The sequence below is a fragment of the Trachurus trachurus genome (assembly GCF_905171665.1).
Source record: "Trachurus trachurus genome assembly, chromosome: 21".
Taxonomy (NCBI): Eukaryota; Metazoa; Chordata; class Actinopteri; order Carangiformes; family Carangidae; genus Trachurus; species Trachurus trachurus.
In genome coordinates, this window is record NC_139899.1 from 8,181,632 (window position 1) to 8,203,895 (window position 22,264).

At 41.5% G+C, this 22,264-nt stretch overlaps 1 protein-coding gene across 1 annotated transcript in view; it reads left to right on the top strand.

Annotated features, from left to right (window-relative positions):
* Positions 1-7,948: 7,948 nt before the first annotated feature.
* thsd7ba (thrombospondin, type I, domain containing 7Ba) overlaps positions 7,949-22,264 on the top strand; it is a gene marked incomplete at its 5' end in the record, with an annotated part of 133,920 nt that continues 119,604 nt past the window's right edge. Inside the window, one exon of the mRNA XM_083996343.1 lies at positions 7,949-8,108. Within this exon, the coding sequence (XP_083852469.1) occupies positions 7,949-8,108 (160 nt within the window). The remainder of the gene's footprint in view (positions 8,109-22,264) is intronic.

Below are 22,264 nucleotides of genomic sequence, written 5' to 3' on the forward strand. Positions count from 1 at the left end.
TCCTCCTTTTCCACCCCACCCCCACCCCCACACACACAAAACACACCCACACACAGAGATAAATGCACACATGGCTCTCAGTACATTAACAGTTATTTTCCACAGGGACACTTGTGGCTTCAGGGTCCAGGTGTCTCTGGAACTGCTGACCCATGTTATCAGCCCGCCTCAGCAACCAGGCCTCCTTAGAATTAATCCTGACGCCATCATGCCACGCTCCCCCCTCCCCCCCCTCCTCGCCTACACTGATGGCTCCCTCTCCAGGCGACAATCCCCTCCGGTTCCTGAGCGGTCGGGACTCAGCCATGCTCACCTGCTTACCCCGGTCCCGCGAGACGCTCTTATCAATTGAAAAAAGGGGAGACCAGAGTGACCAGGATTACAGCCACTGCTGCGTTAATTATAAGCTTTTTTAATGACGGAGAGGGTAGGGGGCTGGTAGGCCAGGTGGAACAGCCACACAAAACAAATCCGATTACCCAGAAACGGTTTGTTTCTCTTTCAAGCTCTCCATCCCTCTCATTCTGTCTTTTGTGGAATAATTTCCCAGCTCTGCTTCAGAAGGCAGGGACATTTGTTTTTGGTGTCTGTTTCTGCTCCAAATCCTTTTTTGCTCTATTTTGCAGATGCTGTCGCAGCTTCTCTAGGGGATGTAGTTACTTTACTTTGACTGGGGGATGAACTACCTGAAACATAACCAATTAAAATCCTGTGTAAGGAAGATGAGAGATGACCTGAAGAAAGTTTAGCTGTTCCCACTGTTTTCCTACGAGACGTGACTGAGTCTTACTGAGCATGATCATACCAGTAAATAGAAAAGGCCTTATCATTTTGCAGCTTTTGTTCTGCTATTGTTCTGTGCTAATTTGACATTCTGTGATATCCCTTTTCATGTCTTTGATAAATTATTTATGGTGTGAAAAAAATATTCAGTGAGAATTATCTGACTAACAACACAATGCTCTGTAGCTTTGTCTCAGGCATCACATCAATTAATGTCATTTTCCTCTAAAGGCTAATGATTCACTTTGAACAAGGAACCGTGTGAGTGAGTAAATGGTGCATAAATATACTGTAGCTATGAAATTAAACACATTTAAATACCTAATGCGGCTTTGATGCATGGAGGTATTCTCCGTTAAACGTCAGCATTGCTTAGCATTGAAGTACATCAATTTATCTTTGAGAAATGGTGCCTCTCTCTGACTGACTCGGGATTGTTTTGATAAACATGAGGCTGAGCTGCAATCGATCACACGGTGCAGTGATTTTTACTCCGGCTCAGGCAAGTTTGAGCAACATACAACACCAGCTTGTGTATTAACACAGCTGTGGGCTTCATCTTTTCCTGCTTAATTTCTTTTTCCCCCCTTTCATCTGACGTTAATCATTTGTCATATGATAACTGTGATGATCAGGGACTTGAGGACTGTGACTCAAATGAAAATACACTTAAGTGTACTGAAGTAAGGCTTGCCTCTGTGAAATAGTATTTGATGTAACTAATTCGATTAGATTCTCTGCAGCTTGTCCATATTTAAACATCCTGGTGCCACACTTTTTGCCGTTTTCAAATTTACCCTGTCTGATCATATTTACTTTGTAATTAATCACTGTGATTCTGCAATCTTCTAAAGAAGCATGTGCTTTCAGGCCAGATAATTCAATGATTCAATTTCTAATTCTTTTTTTTTTTCTCAGCAATCACAATCTGAAAAAGAGGAAAATGTCACAATGAAGAGATTAAAAATATTTAAGGCCAATTCTCCCTCGGTTTTCTGAGAGGGAGGTGGGGGGTGGGGGGTGGGGGGCGATACTCAGGATACTCAGAAGATGGATGGTATCATTTAACTGATCTTTGTGTGGTGAGGCTGGGTGGGCACCGCTGACAGAAAGTTCCCTCCTGCCATTATCACCGCTGTGACCTCGTCGGCTTGCTTAACTAGCCACAGCACTGCACCTCCAGCAGGCAGAAAGAGCCATAGTGTGTCCGGCACCACCACGATAAACATGCAGCTGATTGAGTTCACAACCCTGGCTTCAGGAGCAGCTGCTTGGGCTGCCGGACTCTTTGAGGTGCTGGCAGAGTAGAGATACCTCTCTCTTTCAGATACAGACGCCCACAACATCTTAACAGCGTGGGGGGGAAAGTGATTTCCAACTTCTGCAGAACATATATAGCCTGCTTCTGGTGACGAGCTGGGTTCGAAGACACTGTTTATATGATGATATACTGTAGAGCAAGGTATGAGTCTCTGAATGCTGCTCAGGCTATTGATGTGAAACCCGTACAATGCAAATGAGAATTTCTACACTGATCCAGATCTTGGCTCTGAATCTTTTTTTCCTTTTTCATAAATAATTGATTGTAATAAAAGGCAACTAGAAATAATTGCACAGATGGTAATGTGCCAGAGATAATTAAGGTCAGCATCCACCCACATGAGCAGAAGATCACCACAATATTATGTTGCAATATTACATGCAACTGAACTTCACTGATACAGTACCACAACATGCAGGTCTCCATCTGCCAGACTGACGCAGGTTTCTCAATGGGGGAAAAAAAATCATTTAGGCAAAATGCTTCACAGCTACAGTACACATGCAGTTAGATGTATATGGCTAAATACTCTCTGAGTGAATATTAACACCAGGGCGTGTGATGTAGGGCAAAGGCTCTGTGGTCTTGTTTTTGTGTGTGTGTGGAGCAGCGGGATACTGCTCAGGCAGCTGAGGTAACCAGCTCCAGGAAAAAAAAAACCCAGTGAGAATCATGAGGCAGATTAAAGTTGGCTGTGTTTGCCACAGCAGAGACTGCAGCAGACACTCGTTTGAACCGGTGGAATGAACGATCAACAGACGGACATTGCCATCCCTTTCGCACAGCACTTTTGTGTCAACCTGTTATTTCACCTTTTGATTATGTTCTTCACAGCAGTAGGAAAGAAATCCCCTGTGAAATCTCTGTAAAAAAAAAAAAAAAAACGATTTTTATTCTGGTTGCTTTAAAGACATTTTTATAGTAGACAACACTAATTACTGTATTATCAAACGGATGCAAAACTCTGCATGTGGGGAAGCAGTCAGAGGTACAGCAAGTCTAAAGTTGTGATTGAATGGAGATCAAATGAATAGTTTGCCCCTATCTGAAACTGCATGTTCACAATTGATTTTACTTCATCCACTATAGGAGCCCCTTTCTTCCATCCTATTTGTTGCCTATTGCTTAGTTAGTTGCCAGGTGGGGGAGGAGAGGTGCAGCTCTGCAGTGAACCTCATTTGAGCCACAATGGAATGGAAAGGGGAAAGTACTTAAAAGCCTTGGGAAATAAGGTCTGGGTCACTGGGATCTGGGGTTTTCAGGTCCGTGGCCAGGAAGGTCAATAAAGGAGCGGAGCTTATAGAGCTGAGGCCACTGAGGAAGGAGGTGGGGGGTGGTAGGAGAGACACGGGCGAGAGGTGTTAATAGAATCAGAGTTTTCTCTGGATGAGCTCTCAGAAGAGGGCTTGGCTGGAGGGTTGACAGGTAATCACTGCATTTCATAGGAGAGCAAAACCCAGAGCTGCAGCTCTTGGGCTGCACTCTTGTCTTCAGTATCACTGTCAGAAAGTGATGCTGGCAACGGCAAATCATCACTGTCAGCCGTACAGTTTTATGTAAAAAAAATTCACACACACAACAACCAACGCTGCGCTAATACGATGCATAAGCGATGTTGCTCTTCCCCTTTAAAACTGCAGCAGGTCTAAATTTGGGCAACTCGATAATCCTTTTTTATATGCACAGAAACTTTCTCTGAGATATTTTCCCTGAAGATGAATAGTAACATGAATGCAACAGAACAGATGAATGGATTCTAAACCACAGCGGTGTCGTACCTCTGGACCAATGCGTGCTGCGTATAACATGAAAGGACTCCTGCCTTCAAGCCTGGCAGCGTCTTTATGAAGCCTTCCTGTACACTGTCATTCACTCCTTGTGGCTGTAGCTTTTACACACCTCTGTGATGCAAGATAGCCATCGTCAACGCTCCATGTGAAAGACGTATAATCTTGACAATGTCACATCATAAAGAGACAGATTTTTACTCTGCAGCAATATCAGATGTTTATGTCAGTGTCTTTTTTTTTTTTTTTTTTCTTCCTCAGACCCTGTATCCCAGGCTGACTCCAGTGCTAACCCCACAAGGAACATCAGTGGGTGGGTACTTGACTGAGACAGCGCCAGGAAGTTAATACCAGTCAGTGCCGCTGGAGGTGTGACACAGTCCCAGCCCTCTACACATTGATTCACACAGGATTAAGCCACTGCATGATGCTTCAGGCGGAAGGCCTGGCGCAGCTGATTTACCGTCCCTGTCAGGCTTAACGTCTTCGGAGGCCTCCTCTGCCCTGCTCCTGTCTTCTGTGGAGGAAAAAAAAAAAAAACTAGTGAAAAGCATCTGCCACTGCACCAACCGGATCACCCAAAGGGATGACTGGCAGTCATCTTGCTCAGGTACAGTGCATATTGTAAATCATGCAGTGACGGCTACAGTATGCTAAGTGTGCTCGCAGTTGTTTTATGAGGACAGTTTAACCATTAGTGGCTTTTTTTATTTTTGGCAGCACCAACCACATTCTTACATTCTGCCTCACCACATATAGGACGCACGACTTGATCCTGTTGCTCTGCCTACAGACATTTCCTTTCAATATTCCCTCAGTCAGCTGTGCCTATTCGTTGTCCATTCATGATGAAAAGTCACCAGAGAGTCAACCTTGAGGAAGTGTTAAATACAGTACAGCTGTCACCATCTGTTCAGCGAATAAAACCAGAACTTTGTCTTTCTTTCTGTTTTTGAATAGAATAATGCGCATAATGTCAAAAGAATAAGGGAGTAAAATGAAGATGGGCAGTAATGTCCTTAAACATAAGACTGCATAGTGACAGATGAATGCAGCCGAGCCCACATGCTATAGTGATCAAAGCAAAACAAAACAGTGTGTTTAGTTGCATCTCTGACAATGCCTTCCTGCCAAAGAAAACATCTGCAAAAAAAAATCCAGCTTGTTTGGATGAGGATGTATTTCTGTTTGTATATTTCCAAGCCCAATCACAAACCATTACATGCAGCACAACGTGGAGAAAATACTTGCAGCTGTGGTAACCTGAATATACTGGATGCAGTACACAAAGAAGAGCACAGGGATACGGGCAGGAATTTAAGCCGAGAATGTGAAGAGAGACTTAGCTGTTTGGCAACATAATTGTGTGGAAATCCAGGGAAGAGGGGAGCATCTCTGGTAAACGGGCTGGGATCAAACGCCTTTGTTTCCACTCCAGACAGAACTGGGTGTTTGGCTTATTTAAAGAGAGGACGGGGAATCTCTTGGTGATTGTTCAGAGCCTTGGCACACCAAATTAGCTTCTGACATTCATTTGGAAAGATCCAATCAAACATTAATTATTGCGACCACCTGTGAAAGAGAAGGCTGCTGAGTGTTGCTCATCTGTTCCCTTATGATAGCTGCGGGGTCCTCACTCCCCGAATCCAGCGAGCGAGCCCCAAACGAGGACCACAGGAGACAGAGAAGCAGATTGCATTCCATCAGATCGTGGAGTATCTAATAGGATGCACAGCAGCATCTGAGCCACGCTGCTGTTTGCCAGGATTTCTGTGGCCGCTGAGAGCCTGGCATGGTTCCTTTGACCCAGATATTTAGCAGCTTAAGAGCCTTTTTTTTATTTTTTTTTATTTATTTTTTTAGATTTTTGGATAGCATGTCTTCCCTCCTCTTCTGGCAGCCGCAGACTAGATGAGCACAAGCGTGTGAACGTACTTGTCGCTAGCCCTTCAAACTGATAGACTTGAAGAAAAGCAGCCATCCATTGGACTTTTCGCAAAAAACGTCTAACTCGCGGGAAAAAAAAAACCACGTGTCTGTCTTTGTGTGCTTTAAGAAACAATACTAGCATGCCTCAGGGTCATGCTTGTTTTCCCAGCTTGTTTCTGTTCGAGGCCATGTTTTCCAATCAGTTGTGACATGTTCTGTCAGCCTATGGAGAGCATTGCTTGTTGAATAGTCAAATTAGACTGGCTAGAGGGAGGATGTAATCTGGGTGCAGTCAGGTATGGCTTCCAGAGCAGCGCAGCCCGAGAGGTTGGCTAGTAATCAGCAGCCAGAGGTGTCTAATTGGCATATGGCTGCGTAAGTGCCAGACTACTCTGCTCATTCACCCAAACAGAATACATTTTCTGGCCAACAAATGTGAGACAAAAGGCAGCTTTATTAACAAACACTGCATACATTCTGCTCTAAGTGGACCGCTGCTTTAAAACAGAAGGAGGACAGTTAAAGCTATCAATATTCTTTGGGCTGACAGATTTCAAATATTCCACGCCTGTGCCTGTGTTCATGCTTGTGCAGTATGTGTGTGAAAGCCAGATTGCAGATTGGTATTGAGGAGAGATAAAAAAAAGAGTTGTATGTTGAAATGCCAAACCTTGAGTTTGTATTTAGAGGCTGCTCTAATAAAAAAGAGACCACGGCACTGTTGACGATAGAGTAACACATCAAAACTAAGAGGAAAATTGGACGGTCCATCAAAAACTGGGCATCTGGCATCCCACGCCTGGGCACCAAGCCATCTCCACCCTCGCAATTCATTCTCATTAAATAAAATTTCCCCCCACCAAAACACAACTAAAGCAGCGAAGTCAAAATGTAATTTCCCTGAATGAAATCAGGCTATACTAATTCAGCACTCGCCATGTGTAAATAATCTCAAATGCCTGCTCAGTAGTTAATCTACCATCAGATACTCTGTGATAGCTATCAAGACAAAACGTGCTAAACCCCCTGCATCACGGTGATCTGCAACGATGAAAAGAAATGAAATTAAAAATTGATTTTCATACTGTCACGATGCAGATGCAAAAAAAAAAAAACACATCAATCTGTTGACTGTAGGCACTGTCTTATATATATATTATATTTCTAAAGAAATTCATCATCTTATGTGTGTGTATGACTGATCTCCCTACTGAAGTATCTCTGACTTTGCATTAGTTTCACATTTTTACTTTTTTAGTCGTTTTTTTTTTTCCTTCATGTGCTCTATGCTTCATGTGTTTTATTTCACGCTAGGTTTTTGTCACAATTACAAGTTTTTCTTTGTGTCAGAAAGTGTCTTTGCATGGAGTTCCATGATTGCAGACTGACAAACTGCAGGGAACACTGTGTGGGATGATAAGACAATAATAACGAATCGCACAATACCCGAGTGCTACAGTGCAGCAAAATCTCTGGAAAATGAATCACCGCAGTCCTGCCCACAAAACATCAGTCTCTCAAAGCATCAGGTGTTACAAATTCAATTCCATATTCATTAATTTTGCTGTTGATGCAACACAATTAGAGGCCAACTGAATCCAGGACTAATCCCTAACACTCCTAGGACATGAATCATAGTAGCAGCAGATAGGAATAAATGAGCTGCAATAAAAAGGTACTAATACCCCTGTATTATTCCAAGCTTAAAGTCTTCCTTTCTGACGATACATTTTTCCACATCTATCCAGGGAGGCTGAGATGCTCAGGCCTCTCGAACTAATTATTTTTGGTTAATGTGGGAGAGGAGGCAGGCGTGGTATCACACTCCACTGGTATGCTGGATTAAATTAAAAAAGAAAGGAAGGAAAATAAAAGGTATGACACTGCAGTATTCATGTGTGAGACACTTTGGAAGGTGACGCTGAATGTCATGTTTCTGGGTTGGAGGTTTCAGTGGGACATGTCTTAAGCCTTGGAACGTCTCAGACCTTCCCCCAATTTTTTGCCGTTTTTGAAGAGCTACACACTGTCTGTTCATCTCCGTCTGGCTCCTGCAGCCCACGTCTATACATAAGAGTGAGTTACTCATGAATCTCATGTTCTTCCCACAGGAGTAAGAGAGGAAGCAATGGGCTGGACTATGATTCTAGAGGATGACTTTGGGGTCATTGCCTGGACACGGCGAGCTGGGAACTATCTCAGCCTCTTCCTCCTCTTGTCTCTCTTTTCTATTCCAGTCCAGCCAGACATTGTGTTTCCTAAGGACCATCATTTCTCATGGAAAACAGGTAAAAGTTTCAAGTTTAATTATTCTCCTTCACTTTAAATGTCTCTGTCATTATTCAAATTCTGAACTGATAGGTCAAATAACTTTCATTTCTAATGCAAAATCATAGCAGTAGTCAATTATGAATATATATGTGGAAATGTACATTTGCCAAGATTGCTTTAATGCTATTCATTGAAATGTTTGTATTTTTCTTACTATTTAAATGTGAGGATTTAGTAGCACAGACCTCTGTGAACCTGTTCAGGTTCATGCAGTTGGATGTGCCGCATGTGTGAGCTCCCACACATTCACTCCAACATATTGTCTACACACGCCAGAGTCAGACAGTCATTACTGCTGTACTGCATTGTGCAGTATTCATGTACATTCCTTTTCGCTGCAACTATTTCTGTGGTGGAAGTAATCCTTCTCTTTCTGACACATTGTTTGGGAGCATAAACCTCAGGCTGCTGTAGGACATCATCAAGCCATCAAGGCAGCTCGACTGGGCGGTTAGCATAACAATACCTGTTTTATGATGGATTATCAATCCCCATCGCTGTGGACACAAGCAGTGCAAGGATTGTTACAAAATGATGTGTACATGTGTACTGCGCACTGTGGTAATGTGAAACGGTTAATGAGACATTGTTGCACAGTAAATAATCATGTTATCATATGTTCTGCGGTGGATTTATGACAGCAGTTACATCTAGTCGACATGATTTCCATAAACAGCCGGCTGCACGCTGCACCAAATTATATTCTCTTGTTAAACACTGACTGATTTTTTTCTAACATGTTACACACACCATATGCATTCATCCAGTATTTTTATACAAACACCCAGTTTGCCAGCAAATCACCTACAAACTGATGTTCACTTATTATAGTAAACTTGAGGTAATCTCACAATTCATCCGTCACTTGCTTTACAAATTCAATTGAAAATGCATTTCCAAGGCAGCTTGGGGAGGAAAACATGGCCTTCGCTCACAAAAGCCCCACTTGCTGTGCGATTAGCACTTTCATTTCTCACTCTGTGGTTGGGTAATGACACTGCCCAAGTGATAAAGAGATTGATTAATTTCACTTGAAAGAGCGTATGTTCAAAAGGGATGTAACTGGGACACCGAGTGTGCAGATTTGACATCCTTGCAGAGCTAAGATAGCTTATGTGTTGTTGCTTAGCAGGAAATGAAAATTACTTTAAAAACAAGAAAGGAAATCTCAAATTTAAGAAGCCTCACCCCTGAATATATCCTCCAAGTGCCAGTTTGGCTCCATGGAAACCCAAGGGACTGTAACAATTGGTTTTGCAATATTCTGAAGTGAATTCTAACAACACAAGGACAGTCAGTTCAGTTGTACGCTAAAACAAAACAACATTGTTGGTTTAGTTTGGTTTAAATGAGAAAAGCTTCCTGGGGTCATGCATCTTTCTCACAGGCTTTATATCACCAGATTATTCATGTTGGAAAATATTGATTTAACATCCCTATGTCCACATTATATATTTGTACTTAATTTGGCGGACAAGCTCTCCTTTAATTTTGGACTTGTCAATGTTGAAAAGATTTTTCTCAAAATTATGCTGAGCCGTCCCATTGTGTGTTTGCTGTGTCTATCTAGGCCAGCAGCATTGTGGGGTAAATCTTTTGTATGAGCCAGTTCCCAGAGCTGTGGCTAAGCTGGGTGTCTCTGGCTCAAACAGAGAGTTGGAGTCATTTAAGCTCGACCTTCATCAGTGTCTTGGAGAACAGAGTAGAGCACAGAAAGGCAGCAGCTAATGGGACTGTTATTTAACTCTTTAAAGTGACTGCTCAAACACAATCCTGTCTAAACAGCCGTTCTTGCCCCTTTTAACAGCCAGTTACACATTTACCATCAGCCCAGTGTATCAGAATAGATACGATGGTAAAATGAGTTTCGATGGCTGTTGTGATGGCTTTTTCCTAAAGCAAATAGGTCCTTGTGTGTGACATTTCACAGCGGAGAATGATTCACATTGGTCGTATGCGTCATTAAGTTGTTTTACCATATAGATTGCATATGACCAATCTGTGTACAGTATGTAGCAGAGATTGATTTTATAATGGCAGACGACTCAAAGTTTCCATGCATCTTTTAAATTTTGTCGCTGAAATTCAGAGGATCATATGCCGCGCGGTCCTGTTAGCTCCAGGACGCTGATATCTAAAACAGAGCGTTTAAATTGGATTTAATTTGGCTTCCAGAAACATCTGCATTTAAACATGACAAATCAGCACTGTGCTCATCCAGTCTCAGCTTTAGACCACTAAAGAAGTCAGATCTCTCTCCCAGGTTTTCATTTGTCATCTTTGAAATTAACATTTTTTCCCCCTAATTGTGCGTTTTGCTTTCGCTTCATAGCCAACATTAGCACTGACAGCTGCTCACTTACCTTTAAAGTCTAGAAGAAACGTTGAGAGTTCAAACATAATCCTTTACTTCCAAAGTCGTCATTTGTCGAAAGCAACACCAAAGTAAACTCTTGTCTATATCATGTCTTCCCCTCTACTGAAGTCAGTATGTTGAGCTATAGCCGTGTCCTATCATGCCGTTTTTCTGTACAGACTCACTGTGGCCTCCTGCCCTGAAGATAAGCTGCTCAGAGGGCGTATTATAACCTCTTGTCTTGTGAACGCAATGATGGCTGGAGCTCTTCTTAAGTGATAATCACCACTTTCCGTTCCTGGCAAGACATCACATTCAGCAGCAGAGAAAACCTACAAATAGCCTTCTCAGAACTCTCTGATCAGAACCTTTCACAAGTTATAAATGTGTTTGTTTGTTTTTTTCTAACAGCCTGGTCAACAAACAGGAAAAAAGCTCCTTTATTCTTAGATACAAGTGAGAGCTCATCCCAGATGAAATTGTAATGTGCATCAAAGCTTTTTTTCTTTTTTTTTATATTATATAAAAGAACTTTTTCTTTTTGACAAGGGACTCCAATTAGTTTTTAAAAGTGAGGTGTCTTTATCTCTGAGGAGAAAATGTAATATTCCTGCCTAATTTTAACAATACACTGGAGACTGTACAGTATTAAGAACAGTGAGTGCTGTGATTACAGGAACATATTTGTATTTAGCCACCATGTATTTCCTCATTTAGGCTTTTTTTTGTGTTTCTTTCATATTTTCTCTTCAGCTATAAAAATAATATTATTTAATGTGTTGTTGCCTGCAGTCCTCTGGAGAATAGAATAATTAAGCTGTCTACCGTTCATCTAAATTATGTGGGAACTTTCAGCTGTTAAGAATCAGCTGAGGGGCAGTGATTTTCAGAAGATTGAGAAATCAATAACGGTTTTCCCTAATGAGAAACATCTCAGCTCCTGCAGGATTATTCAAAGAACTTGCGGGGATGAAGCCCCAGGACCTGGCCTAACCGAGGCCTCGTGGCTGCAAGGAAAGATGAACTCATGTGCACCGAGTACAGTCAGGCAACATTTACATTTCATTTCAGGGTCTGGGTGTATTTATTTGCAACGTCCCCACACTGTTGCACCATCAAAGCTGAAATCAAACATCATTGCTGCAGTGTGCTTCTGTTGTTTCTGAAAAATAAGCTCAAAGGAGTGAGTGTGAGGGGATCGAGACTAGGAGGATTTCACATTTGATCAAATGGCACTGAATAATTTACAAGGAGCTTCTTTTGCTTTATGACGACAGAGAGAAAAAAAATCACATTAGGCAAATGCCTTTTTCAGCCAGTTAGTCAGACAATATTTAGTTTTCCTCATCGTTTTCTCTGCTGCAAAGGTGAGCACAGCACCCTGTCAGTTGTTACTTTTAACATCAATCTTGCTCTTCATGAATCATAGAGCTTCTTCCTCTGCGGAACAAGAATATATTGTTATAGAAATTGTTATGCACAGAGCTCGCCTGTATGTGTTCAGTGAAATGAGAGACTTTTGAACACAGCAGCAAAGAGTAACAGACAATAAATCATACAAAAAGGTCCAATGTAAGCAGTGTGCAAAGACTCATCACAGAGCAGATGACATGTTCAAGTGAAAACAAGTTGTTTTCACTGCTTTTAACTGATTAATCACATTCAGCTGAATTAAGGTCGACAGTGGGATATTAAAACACTTTTTCCTTCCTTTTTCTTCCTTTCTTAACTGTGAGCGTATGGTTCACCCCTGAAGACTAACTTATTTAGATGTTTCTGCTTTCCATGCCTGACACTGGACAGGGATATTTCTTTTCATGTCCCTGCTCCACTGTCCTAGTGATACAATCCTTTTACCGAGCTTTCCCGTGAACATGTTTTCACAAAGGCCTTGTGCAAAACATAACTAAGCTACATTTAGAAGCACACCATTTCCCCTCCCTGTTCTGGCCTTCCAACCAAACTAAGGAGACATTTTTCACAACTCAAAAAGATGGTTCATGTACATGAGTCACTCAAAGAAAAAATGTGGGCAGCATGTGCAGGGACACTTGCACAAAAGCACATTTACAACTTTTCCTTTCAGTTTCCCCAGCAACAGAGACCAGGAGACAAAGAACTCTTAAATAAATGTGATCTGAACCGAACAGCAGTCCTGCGACTATTTCAAACTGTAGATCACGGAAAACAGGAAACTATTTGGAGGTGTAAGAAACTGAATGTCAGGCAAAAGTTTTACATTTTACAGAACAACACTTTGATGGAAGTTTTTCGTAATCTTGCACCAGCTGTGGCGCTGAGCTGAGCACAAACAAAGTTGATGAACAGACATTGTCATTAGGCCCTGAACATCTGCTCCAACTACAGAGATGGGACGCCCCCGCTCACTGTACAAGCTACTTACTTACCTGAGGAACACTTCCTGAGTTTTATCATTCAAGTTCCCCTGCTGCTTTAAAGAGCTGAGTTAACTGAAGCTGAAATAACAAGGTGACAAGATCATAAAGCTTTTCAGCCACTGTGACAAACATTACAGATCCATTTGCACCCATATTTCGAGTAGTGAAATGGCACTCGGATGCCGCCCAAGCCGAGCGAGTACTTGAGTACTATGTCGGCAACAGCCCTGCAAAGTATTGTGTCTGCATGCAGTCCTGACTACGTGCTCCTGATGAGTCGGCAGACGGTATCCTGGAGGAACTCTTTCGAGACCTGGATCAGATCTCAGTCTGAGTATACTTGGTGCTGTCCAATGCACCGATGTGTAATTTGATTTAGGTCAGACATCAGAGATATCAATACCGCCATCAGCTGCCTATACACTCATGTTCAGCCACATGAGACTGGGCACTGTCCTGCACCGGGAGGAACATAAGGCCCATTGCTCAAGCTTACTTTGTGACAATAACACAGTCCTACCAGAGGATGTGGGACAACTCCTACGGAGTCTGTTTCTGACAGTTTGGTCAGAAACATGTGCCCCAATAGTCTGCTGGAGCTCATTTTGTATGGCTCTGCCAGGGCCTGTCCTGCTGTTGGCTTGATGCTCTGCTATCTCCTCCATGCTCTTGAAACTGTGCCGGGAGATGCAACAAACCTTGTGACTGCACACATAGATGATGAAGCTGGACTAGCGGTTCGACCTGACTGGGTTGGAGGTACCACCTGCTACCAATAGTGACAAGGACACTGGCAAAACACAGAACTAGAAGAGAACCAGTCAGGACGGATAAGGAGAAAGCAACAGTCTGTGGCCGCCACAACCATTCCCTTTTTGTGGGCTGTCTAGCTTTCGTACCTGTTGTCACTTTCATTTGCACCAAAGCAGGTGTGAAATTGATTCACAATCACGTGTGCTTCATAAATGGACAGACTGATATCTCTGATGTTTAAATGCTCCGGGGTTGTACTGTGATGTTCCCTTAATTTTTGAGCAGCGTATGCGTTATATATTTGTGAAGTCAAACACAAAAGAATAGTTGATTCCTCTAAAATCCTGTGATGTTATACAGCGTAGCCAACACAGACCCTGCTCATTTATCCAGCTGTTCCAGCCGACTTCATCCCCAATAAAGCCATATATCTAGACAACTTAATCCAGGAAATGTGCAAGTAGCAAGCTTTTATCCATTGACGCTGGCGCTATAGTATTCCTACTGATATACTGCTCTAGTCCACTCCAACTTGTAGCAAGGCATGTGTGAATTTACGGTTTATGTTTCCTTAGGTTAGTGAGTTTTTGTTCTCATCTCAATTTGATTAGAAGTGGTTCTTGTTGTCGAATGGTTAGTAATCATTTAATGATCTAATTTCTAAAAGTAATAGCTGACGGTATTTGTGGTAAGTCTCCCACATTTCTTTTTCTGTTAATGATCTTAGAAGCTTTGCTGAGTGGAAGAAAACACATTACATGAGTTTGTGGAATGTTAATTGAAGTGATCTTGCCTTAAGCTAAAATATAAATTATAGTGTTGTGATATCTGAACTAAACACAGTACATCGTTTGTAGAAATCACCTCCAACCTACAGTGATTCCTCACATCCAGCTGGAGTAGCTAGAAAGCATTCTGCTGATATCGATACTATGTAATGGTGTTTACACACGGTCATTCATCATTCACTCAGATTTGATTTTTTCTTGAACAACAGCGCAGAAATTCTGATGGAGAGATAAAAATGTGTTGGAGACGGAGAGTTAAATTTTCAAGGCCTCGTAATACATATATTTACTTGAATATAATCACAGCAATGAACGCTGCCAGATGATTTGTCCTGTGGGCTCCGGTGTTGTCAGCAGTTTGACAACGGCAGTGTCGTACCTGTCAGTGTGGGATTTCTCCTGCTGGATATGAAAGCGCTTTAAAGGTAAATAAGCGACGATTCACACCGGGCAGAAAACTGCTGCTGCCACACTGCTCTCAATGATGTCACAGCAAAGTGTAACAGTCACCGATAAACTTGAGTACAAGAAATTAACAAAAGACCAATTGAGCTACAATTTCAAGCTCAAGACTGCAGGAGTGACATAGTAATATGTTTAATACTTGACAGCTTTCCACTGAAGTGAGACATGAAGCTCCACACGTCTTTTTAGATGGCAACCACACAGAAATCAGGTAATTCCCTCCTTCCCTCTCCTCCTTAACTCTCTAACTCAGGGGGTGAGAATGTTATTTTAATATAATCACAAAACATAATTTTAATAATAGTCTAACACAGATGAAATGAATAAATATGATTGACGATCTGAATAATTAAAAAATACCATCCCAAGCTCTCTGGCTCAGGAACAGGGCAGTAGCAGATCTTCACATGTTGCCGGCCTGTCTCCTGAGGTATCCATGCAGATCACAGAGCCACCTGGGTTTTCCTTAAAGCCCCCCTCCAACCATCCTTTTTAGATATTTATTTTAAAGCATTCTCTGTGGTTTTTAAATTATGATTAAGAGGTTTTTAGGCAAAATTACAAAACATGTGCCATTTCCCAGGGCTCTCCTTCTGCAGAGCACCAGCAGCTCATTAGCAATGCGCCTCTGAGTGGTGGGCGGAGACTGTGCTGCTCTGAGTCCAGCTGAACGAGGGGCTGACTACAGAGATGAAAGACGGTGAAACGCTGTTAAAACAATGTTTGTTTGTTTTTTCCCGGTGAGAAACTGTGGCGGACCCATACAGACTGTTGCAGGCCGCCTTACACCGAGCTGTCAAGCCTTTCACTTTTGAGCCAGATGCAGAGTGGGGCAGGAGCTTGTAAGTGCTATGCCCGAAAAAAAAAAAACACGATTTTCATCAGAGGGGGTCTTTAAAATGATGTCACACCAAACCCAACTACTTCATTGTGAACACAGGACAGCTGAGGATGTTATGACTTGCGCTAGCTTTTTATAAACACTGTAAAGCTTTCAACATGTTTCCCTTCTTCTAGTCATATACTATCAATTATGTAGTTTGGCATCACAGCTCGTCATATTCTTGCTAAGGTGCACACGTTGTCTCATTAAAATCTGAAATGATATGCGCTTTGTTATCTACTTCCTTTGGGTAGGCTAAATTTAGTACACTTGGATCAGCCTGATCATGATCAAAGTGAATAAAACTCAAAGTCGACTATTGACACGAGGTAGAATACATAATTGTATATATCTCAAGTTTAAACCCACACACATCCCCTGCAGTTTTAAAACTGTGCCTTGGGGATGCCGTTGACACAAAACAGTAACAATAAAGCCAACGACAAACAGATGCTCTGCTTTGTCGCATTTAAATTTGATCAGCATTGAACGCACCATATTTGAAACTGCGTTACTGTGAGCTGCGGCGATCAAAGCAACCTTGACAAAATCTGAAGCGTCTCTTCAAAAGCTCTTTACATTGATTATGCAATTGAGATCTCATTTTGAACTCGTGTCTCTCCTTCTGACTGGCAGGGAACTGATTGAGGTTGTCATAAAAGCTGGCGGCTAGTCTCACGAGAGCCACAAGGCAGGAGATTCCTCGCACTCAGACCCTTAATCCCATGAGAATATTCTCACAGAAGAGTAAGCTTTCCGAGTGGCTCTCCTATCAGAAGTCCCTTTCAAACAGCGAGGGGCTTTCACACCACCCTCACACAAAATGTCCTATTTCTGGACAAATCTCCCCCAGCTGAATTTTCTTTGAGACTAGAGGAAAGGAATAGGGATAGATACACAGCCCCGACTAGTTTGTAACTGAAACCGGCTGTAATTATGAAAAGTTCCTGTAGCTACTGAAATATCCAGCCTGGAGTACCATTGTGTCATTGATGGGAGTCAAAGATAGAAGGTCATCTCATTACTGAATGACTCCTGCAGTGTCAATTAATACTGATATTGGGATGCATACAAGGCATCTCTGAGATTTCTGTCTGATAGCCTCGTGTGTGCAGACTAGATTCTCCACTACATCATTATTAAATTCATGTTGATATCATGATGGCTGGTGAAAAATTGGACGTAAATTAGACTGTGTGTCTTTCAAATACCATCTCCCCACTCTTGCGCAAAGACACAAATATACAGTTGAGTCCAGATGCTGTACTGTGTGTGTGTGTGTGTGTGTGTGTGCGTGTGTGTGTGTGTGTGTGTGTGTGTGTGTGTGTGTGTGTGTGTGTGCGTGCGCAAGGTGCACTACCAGTCAGGTGTGTTGTCTCATATTGTCTCTGTTGTAGCTACCTGCATAAATAAAACCTCATTTGATGACTCAAGGGCTAATTATAGCTGAGAGCTGAAAGTTTTGACTGAATTAACTTGTTTAGAATGGATTTTAGGAATACAGTGGGGCAAGCAAGCAAGAAAAAAGAGTCACAATAGTGAAATCTGATTAGTCAACAGCTTCAGTTCCTTTAATGCAAATGAGGTAAACCTGCTGACAGGAGGTTCTACTGTTCCACCGCTGCAAACTGGCTCAAGTGCAAAGATTTTTGTAAATCAGCAGGAAGGAAATCAGGCAAGAGCATGTCCTGCTCTTTGATGCTTCACTAGATGTTGGGAGTATTGGGTGTTGAGACTGACGAGAGTGACCTTGGAGGCTACTTTGCGTGCGATTCATGTCTGTGTGAAGGTCAGGTAAAAGTAATTTGTCACTGCACCGAATGAACGGACAAAGCATCTGACATCCACTACCACACACGACAAAATAAATTAAGCCTCAGTGTCACACAGCTTTATTAATCTATCATTCTGCCCCTGTGTTTTTTTTTCTGGGTTCTTAATATGCTCTATAAATGCTCTCCAGTGAGGAAGCTTCATTCTAATTCCCCCTCATAGAAAAAAAGGCTATTTGCTGCTTTAACAAAACATGACACGCCTGTTGTAATTACAATAGTTTTAATGAGATGAACTCCTCTTTGCTTTAGAAAAACTGTAAGCCTGAAGGACTCAGCGAGACTGAGTCTGTATGTTTTCAGAGAGCAGCTGCAGAATATACAGCAGAAGTCTAAACCTAAATGCTAAAAATGTGTTAAAAAAAAACAAAAAAAAAACGGTTTATGTTCATCTTCTTCTTGGTGCAGTTTCCTTGACAAGCTGCTCTCAATACTGGAGCGCTCTGTCTTTGTCAGCACAAGTGCTTATACCCCCTACTGCAGACTGAGCTAGAAGTAAATAGGTTACCAACTGATAAGATTTCTCATTTCTTTGTGGAAGTTCCACTCTGTTTCCATCTCTATATCCTCCCTTGTTTGATAATTAATGACATGATATTTGGGGCCTGTGGTGGATGTTTCACTCCACTTAAAATATCTCCTCAGAATTACAGAGGATGCAAACTCCGTACTGATGCAATACCCACAGCAAGAGCAAAAAGGAAAATGTTAATAATGTTCTCTGTGTTTGAGCAGCAGCCTCTTCAGAGACCTGTTAAAATAGCCCTCTCTGTTTACCGTGCATTTGACCCAGTGGGGAACACACTGGAGAGACAGTGAGGTGAAACCAAATGGATTTTATTCTTACCTGAGAAACGCTCCCACATGAGTCATTTTCTGATTGTAGAGTCCTGTCTATCAGCACTGCTTGTTTTGGTTTACCCTTTGATCAACTGCTTTGCTGAAACAACAGGCTAGTCAAAACAGGAGACGCAAGGGAGGAGTGGAGGAGAGTGGCTGTGGAGGCTATTTCAGCTGAACAAGGAAGTACTAATGTGGTAGCCATCGCAAAACAGCATGTAGAGTATTACATATGCATGCAGAGTTGAAAAACAGGACCATATTGGATTTCAGGTATGTTCCAACAAGCAGGTGCATGGAGTTCTCCGCATGAATCTGTGACTATGTGCTGATCTTGTCCTTCACACAAGTGTGCAAAAGTCAAAATATAATGTTGGAATCAATCAGTGTATCTGCTAATTTGCACAATGCTGATTTCTAGTGACAAAGTCTGTAGTTTGTTTTTTAACCATCAATATCCATTCGTAACAACCAGAGGATGACTAAACATTTCATGGTTGGATGTTTAAACTCTCACAGCTGCTTGGTCAAAGTTAAGGAAAACCCTCTTCCTGCCTCCTTCTCCTTTCTGCATTCAGACAGGAGATGAGTCAAATCATGACTGAAACACATCTCACAGTTCCTGCTCCAAATGGAAATCAAAATTGCAGTGTCCACACAGTTGTTCCAACAGTTGTAACCAAGTTTGACAGATGCCAAGCAAGCAGGTTGTACACAGAGTCCTGAGTACAAGTCTAATCAGCCCCCAAAATGAAATGGGCTCTGTGAGTTTACCCTGGCTGTGCAGAGCTTTAAATTACTGTTAAAACCTGCGAGGGCTTGGTATGGCTGTAACATTAATCATTTCAGGTTGTTAGGACAGTGTCTCCTGAGTCAGATACAGCCTCAGTTACATTAATTTCATTCAGCCTGAAATAATCTAAAGATACCAGTATGAATATTTGATTTTTATCTATAATTTATTTATATTTATAATGGGTAATTACGGCCCCTGAACGTCTGAGTCCATCAGGTCTCATTCGAGTTTAGCAGCACATTGTTTTGCTATAATCATGCTCTCAAACTGTCAGATTGTGATGTCTCCAAGACATTACACACCACTTCCTTCTTGCTCACTAATTTCTTGCAGTCATACAGACAAACCTAAAACCCCTGCATTGACAGTAGCTGTAATATCCTGAGCAAGGGACATGACTAACTGAATGCTTTCTCCCCCTGCATTCCTAATTTGATGTTAAACTCTTGGTATTTGATTTTTCTTCAAATTCTCTCCAATTAGCATATTCATGATACTTTAAAAGACAAAAAAGAAAAAGAAAAAAACAGTTGATTCATGAGGGTATAAAACTTAAAGGTAAAATGAATCACACAATCTAATGACAACCAATGACTGATGATACGTTTTGCAGGTGCAACTAAGGCCGGCTTCTTTAAACACTGATGACTTTAACAATGTTCAGAAATTCCCAGACCAAGAAAAATTTGGGTTTTTTTGGGTTTGGGGATTTAATGCAGAATTATTTCATTTGCATATAAGTTATGAGTATGGTCCGTGCCTAGTTAAGTCTCAGCAGCATGTCATTTGTTTTTATTTCAGTCTTAGCCTTTGTACATTTTAATTTGTCTTGCCCTTGGATGAGCAGCTGAATAAATCTTTCTTGTTAAGAGGAGAGAAAGAGCTGGATCAACCTATTGGACTTAGTGGACACAGGAAAACAGTTTAATTAATTCTGCTAATGTTTGGTTTTCATCTTCACTTTTTATTTAGCAGTGCTGTTGAACACATTTTTGGGAGTGACTTCTTAATCACAGTCTGGACTCCACTGATTGCAATTTTCTCATTTACTTCTGAGGTAAAAGAAAGTAATTTCCTAAACGGAGAAAATTAATGAATAAATAAATAGAATATATTGATGAAAAGAAGTCTCTGATATTGCAATCTAAACATCAGGATCATTTTCTGGCAAAATCAACTGTAGCATTTCTAAGCATTATAACTCCTTCCTGTTTACATGACGATAACGAGATTAATACTGGCAGATGTACTGTAGCTTGTTTCATGTAGCTCGCTCAGGCTGCTGATGCCTCGTACTAGCTTTGGCAGAACTAACAAATGTATGGTTACATCTTTCATGTGCGTGTTCTTTATCTCTTACAGTGTATATAATATTATTAATTATTGTCTCAACGGAGAGGTTAAAGTGAAAATTAACTCCTTGTGAGCATATGAGTACATTAATGGTAGAGTCTGTAGGTTTGTTCGTTGCAGTTGGTAAACACAACACTCCACTTCAGCCTTGAAAGTTCTCGTTTAAATATTTGCTCCGACCACCTGGATACAGGGCCGTTGCTAGGAATTCTGGGCCCCCATAAAGAATACTAAAGTGGGCCCCTACCCCCTAACTTTTCCTTTTTTTTTTGTCTTTTTTTTCCCACTACATATTATCATTTTTTATTTAGCCTACTTTGTTTTGATGCTAATGCAGCATTACTATGAGTATTAGTCAGGGTCTTATGCAGAATAAATCAAATACAAAGATTAGACTACTGGGGTTTTTTGTGGGCCCCTAGTATTATCATCACCTTTCTCCCCTATACAACGGCCCTGCCTGGATAGCGTCTGGATGCCGTCAAGCTGGGAGAAATTGCAGATACACACTTGGTAGTGAAGAAGAGGATATACAGTCCAAATGAGGCGGTGGAGCGTCAGAATGTCTTGGACATTGAATAAACTGATCTGAGCAGTGGTTCAGTGTAGGGCTCAATGTAGGGCTCAGAGATGGGTCCCATCCATTCCATCCATCAGTGACACAATGACAGAGCATATGGCCATATTGTATTTAGTATGTATTTTGTTGTTATTGTTAAAAAGAGACTTGTGTGAAAATAAGAGACAATTTCAAAATATCCTAGATATAGCCTAGACATAGCAATTATCTTGAAATCGTACCATAATCTTTAGAAGTCTCTTAAAGTCTTCAGGGGAGTTAGCACAAATGGTTTCATAATTATTCATCTCAGCAAAGTGACTTTTCCTCAGGACTATGTCTCTCCAGCCTTCAAACCTATACTATTTAAAAAAAAATAAAATAAAAAGGGGGGAAAAATATTGAATTCATAAACCTGAAGCCGTAATGTTGAACTTGTGCAGATCTCAAGAGAGACTGTAGTTCACAGAGATTTAAATGAGTCGCTCACAAAGTTGCATTTCAATAAGATGTAACTAGGGGAGAGAACACTGGTGTAATGATAAACAGACAGTGATGGGAAAAGGGTGCTGGTGGGTTTTGCTGTAAGGGTGCTTGGGGGCCTTTCCTTGATCAGGGATCATGCTCTCAGACTGGCTGATTTGGCAGCATGGGGCCTGAGCCTGTTGAATGGGAGAAGCAACTCAATGACAAAGTCACACCATCCAAGGAAGCTACTCTTGTTAGCTACTCACCACAAACGAAGCGAAGCCTGATAAGCTAGTTCTCACAAACTTAGTTTTTATACTTACAGAATCTAAGCCTCATGCGTTAGCTAAGCTTGTGTACAGCCGCTGCTCGTAACCATCTGTTTGAGCCCAGGCTCGCAGGAGTTGGGATTTGCAGACTTAAATCAGTTTTTTAGTATTTAGAAGACAGCAGCTGTTGAAAAATGACCCATCTGTATCTATATGTGAGTGATGTCAATGAGAATGTGACACTCACTGATAAGAATATAATTAAATGTAGTGCATAGCAATAAGATATTTCCTCTTTACAAGCAAGAACATATTTTGATACAGCGTTCCGCCAAATGCTTTTGACCTGAAA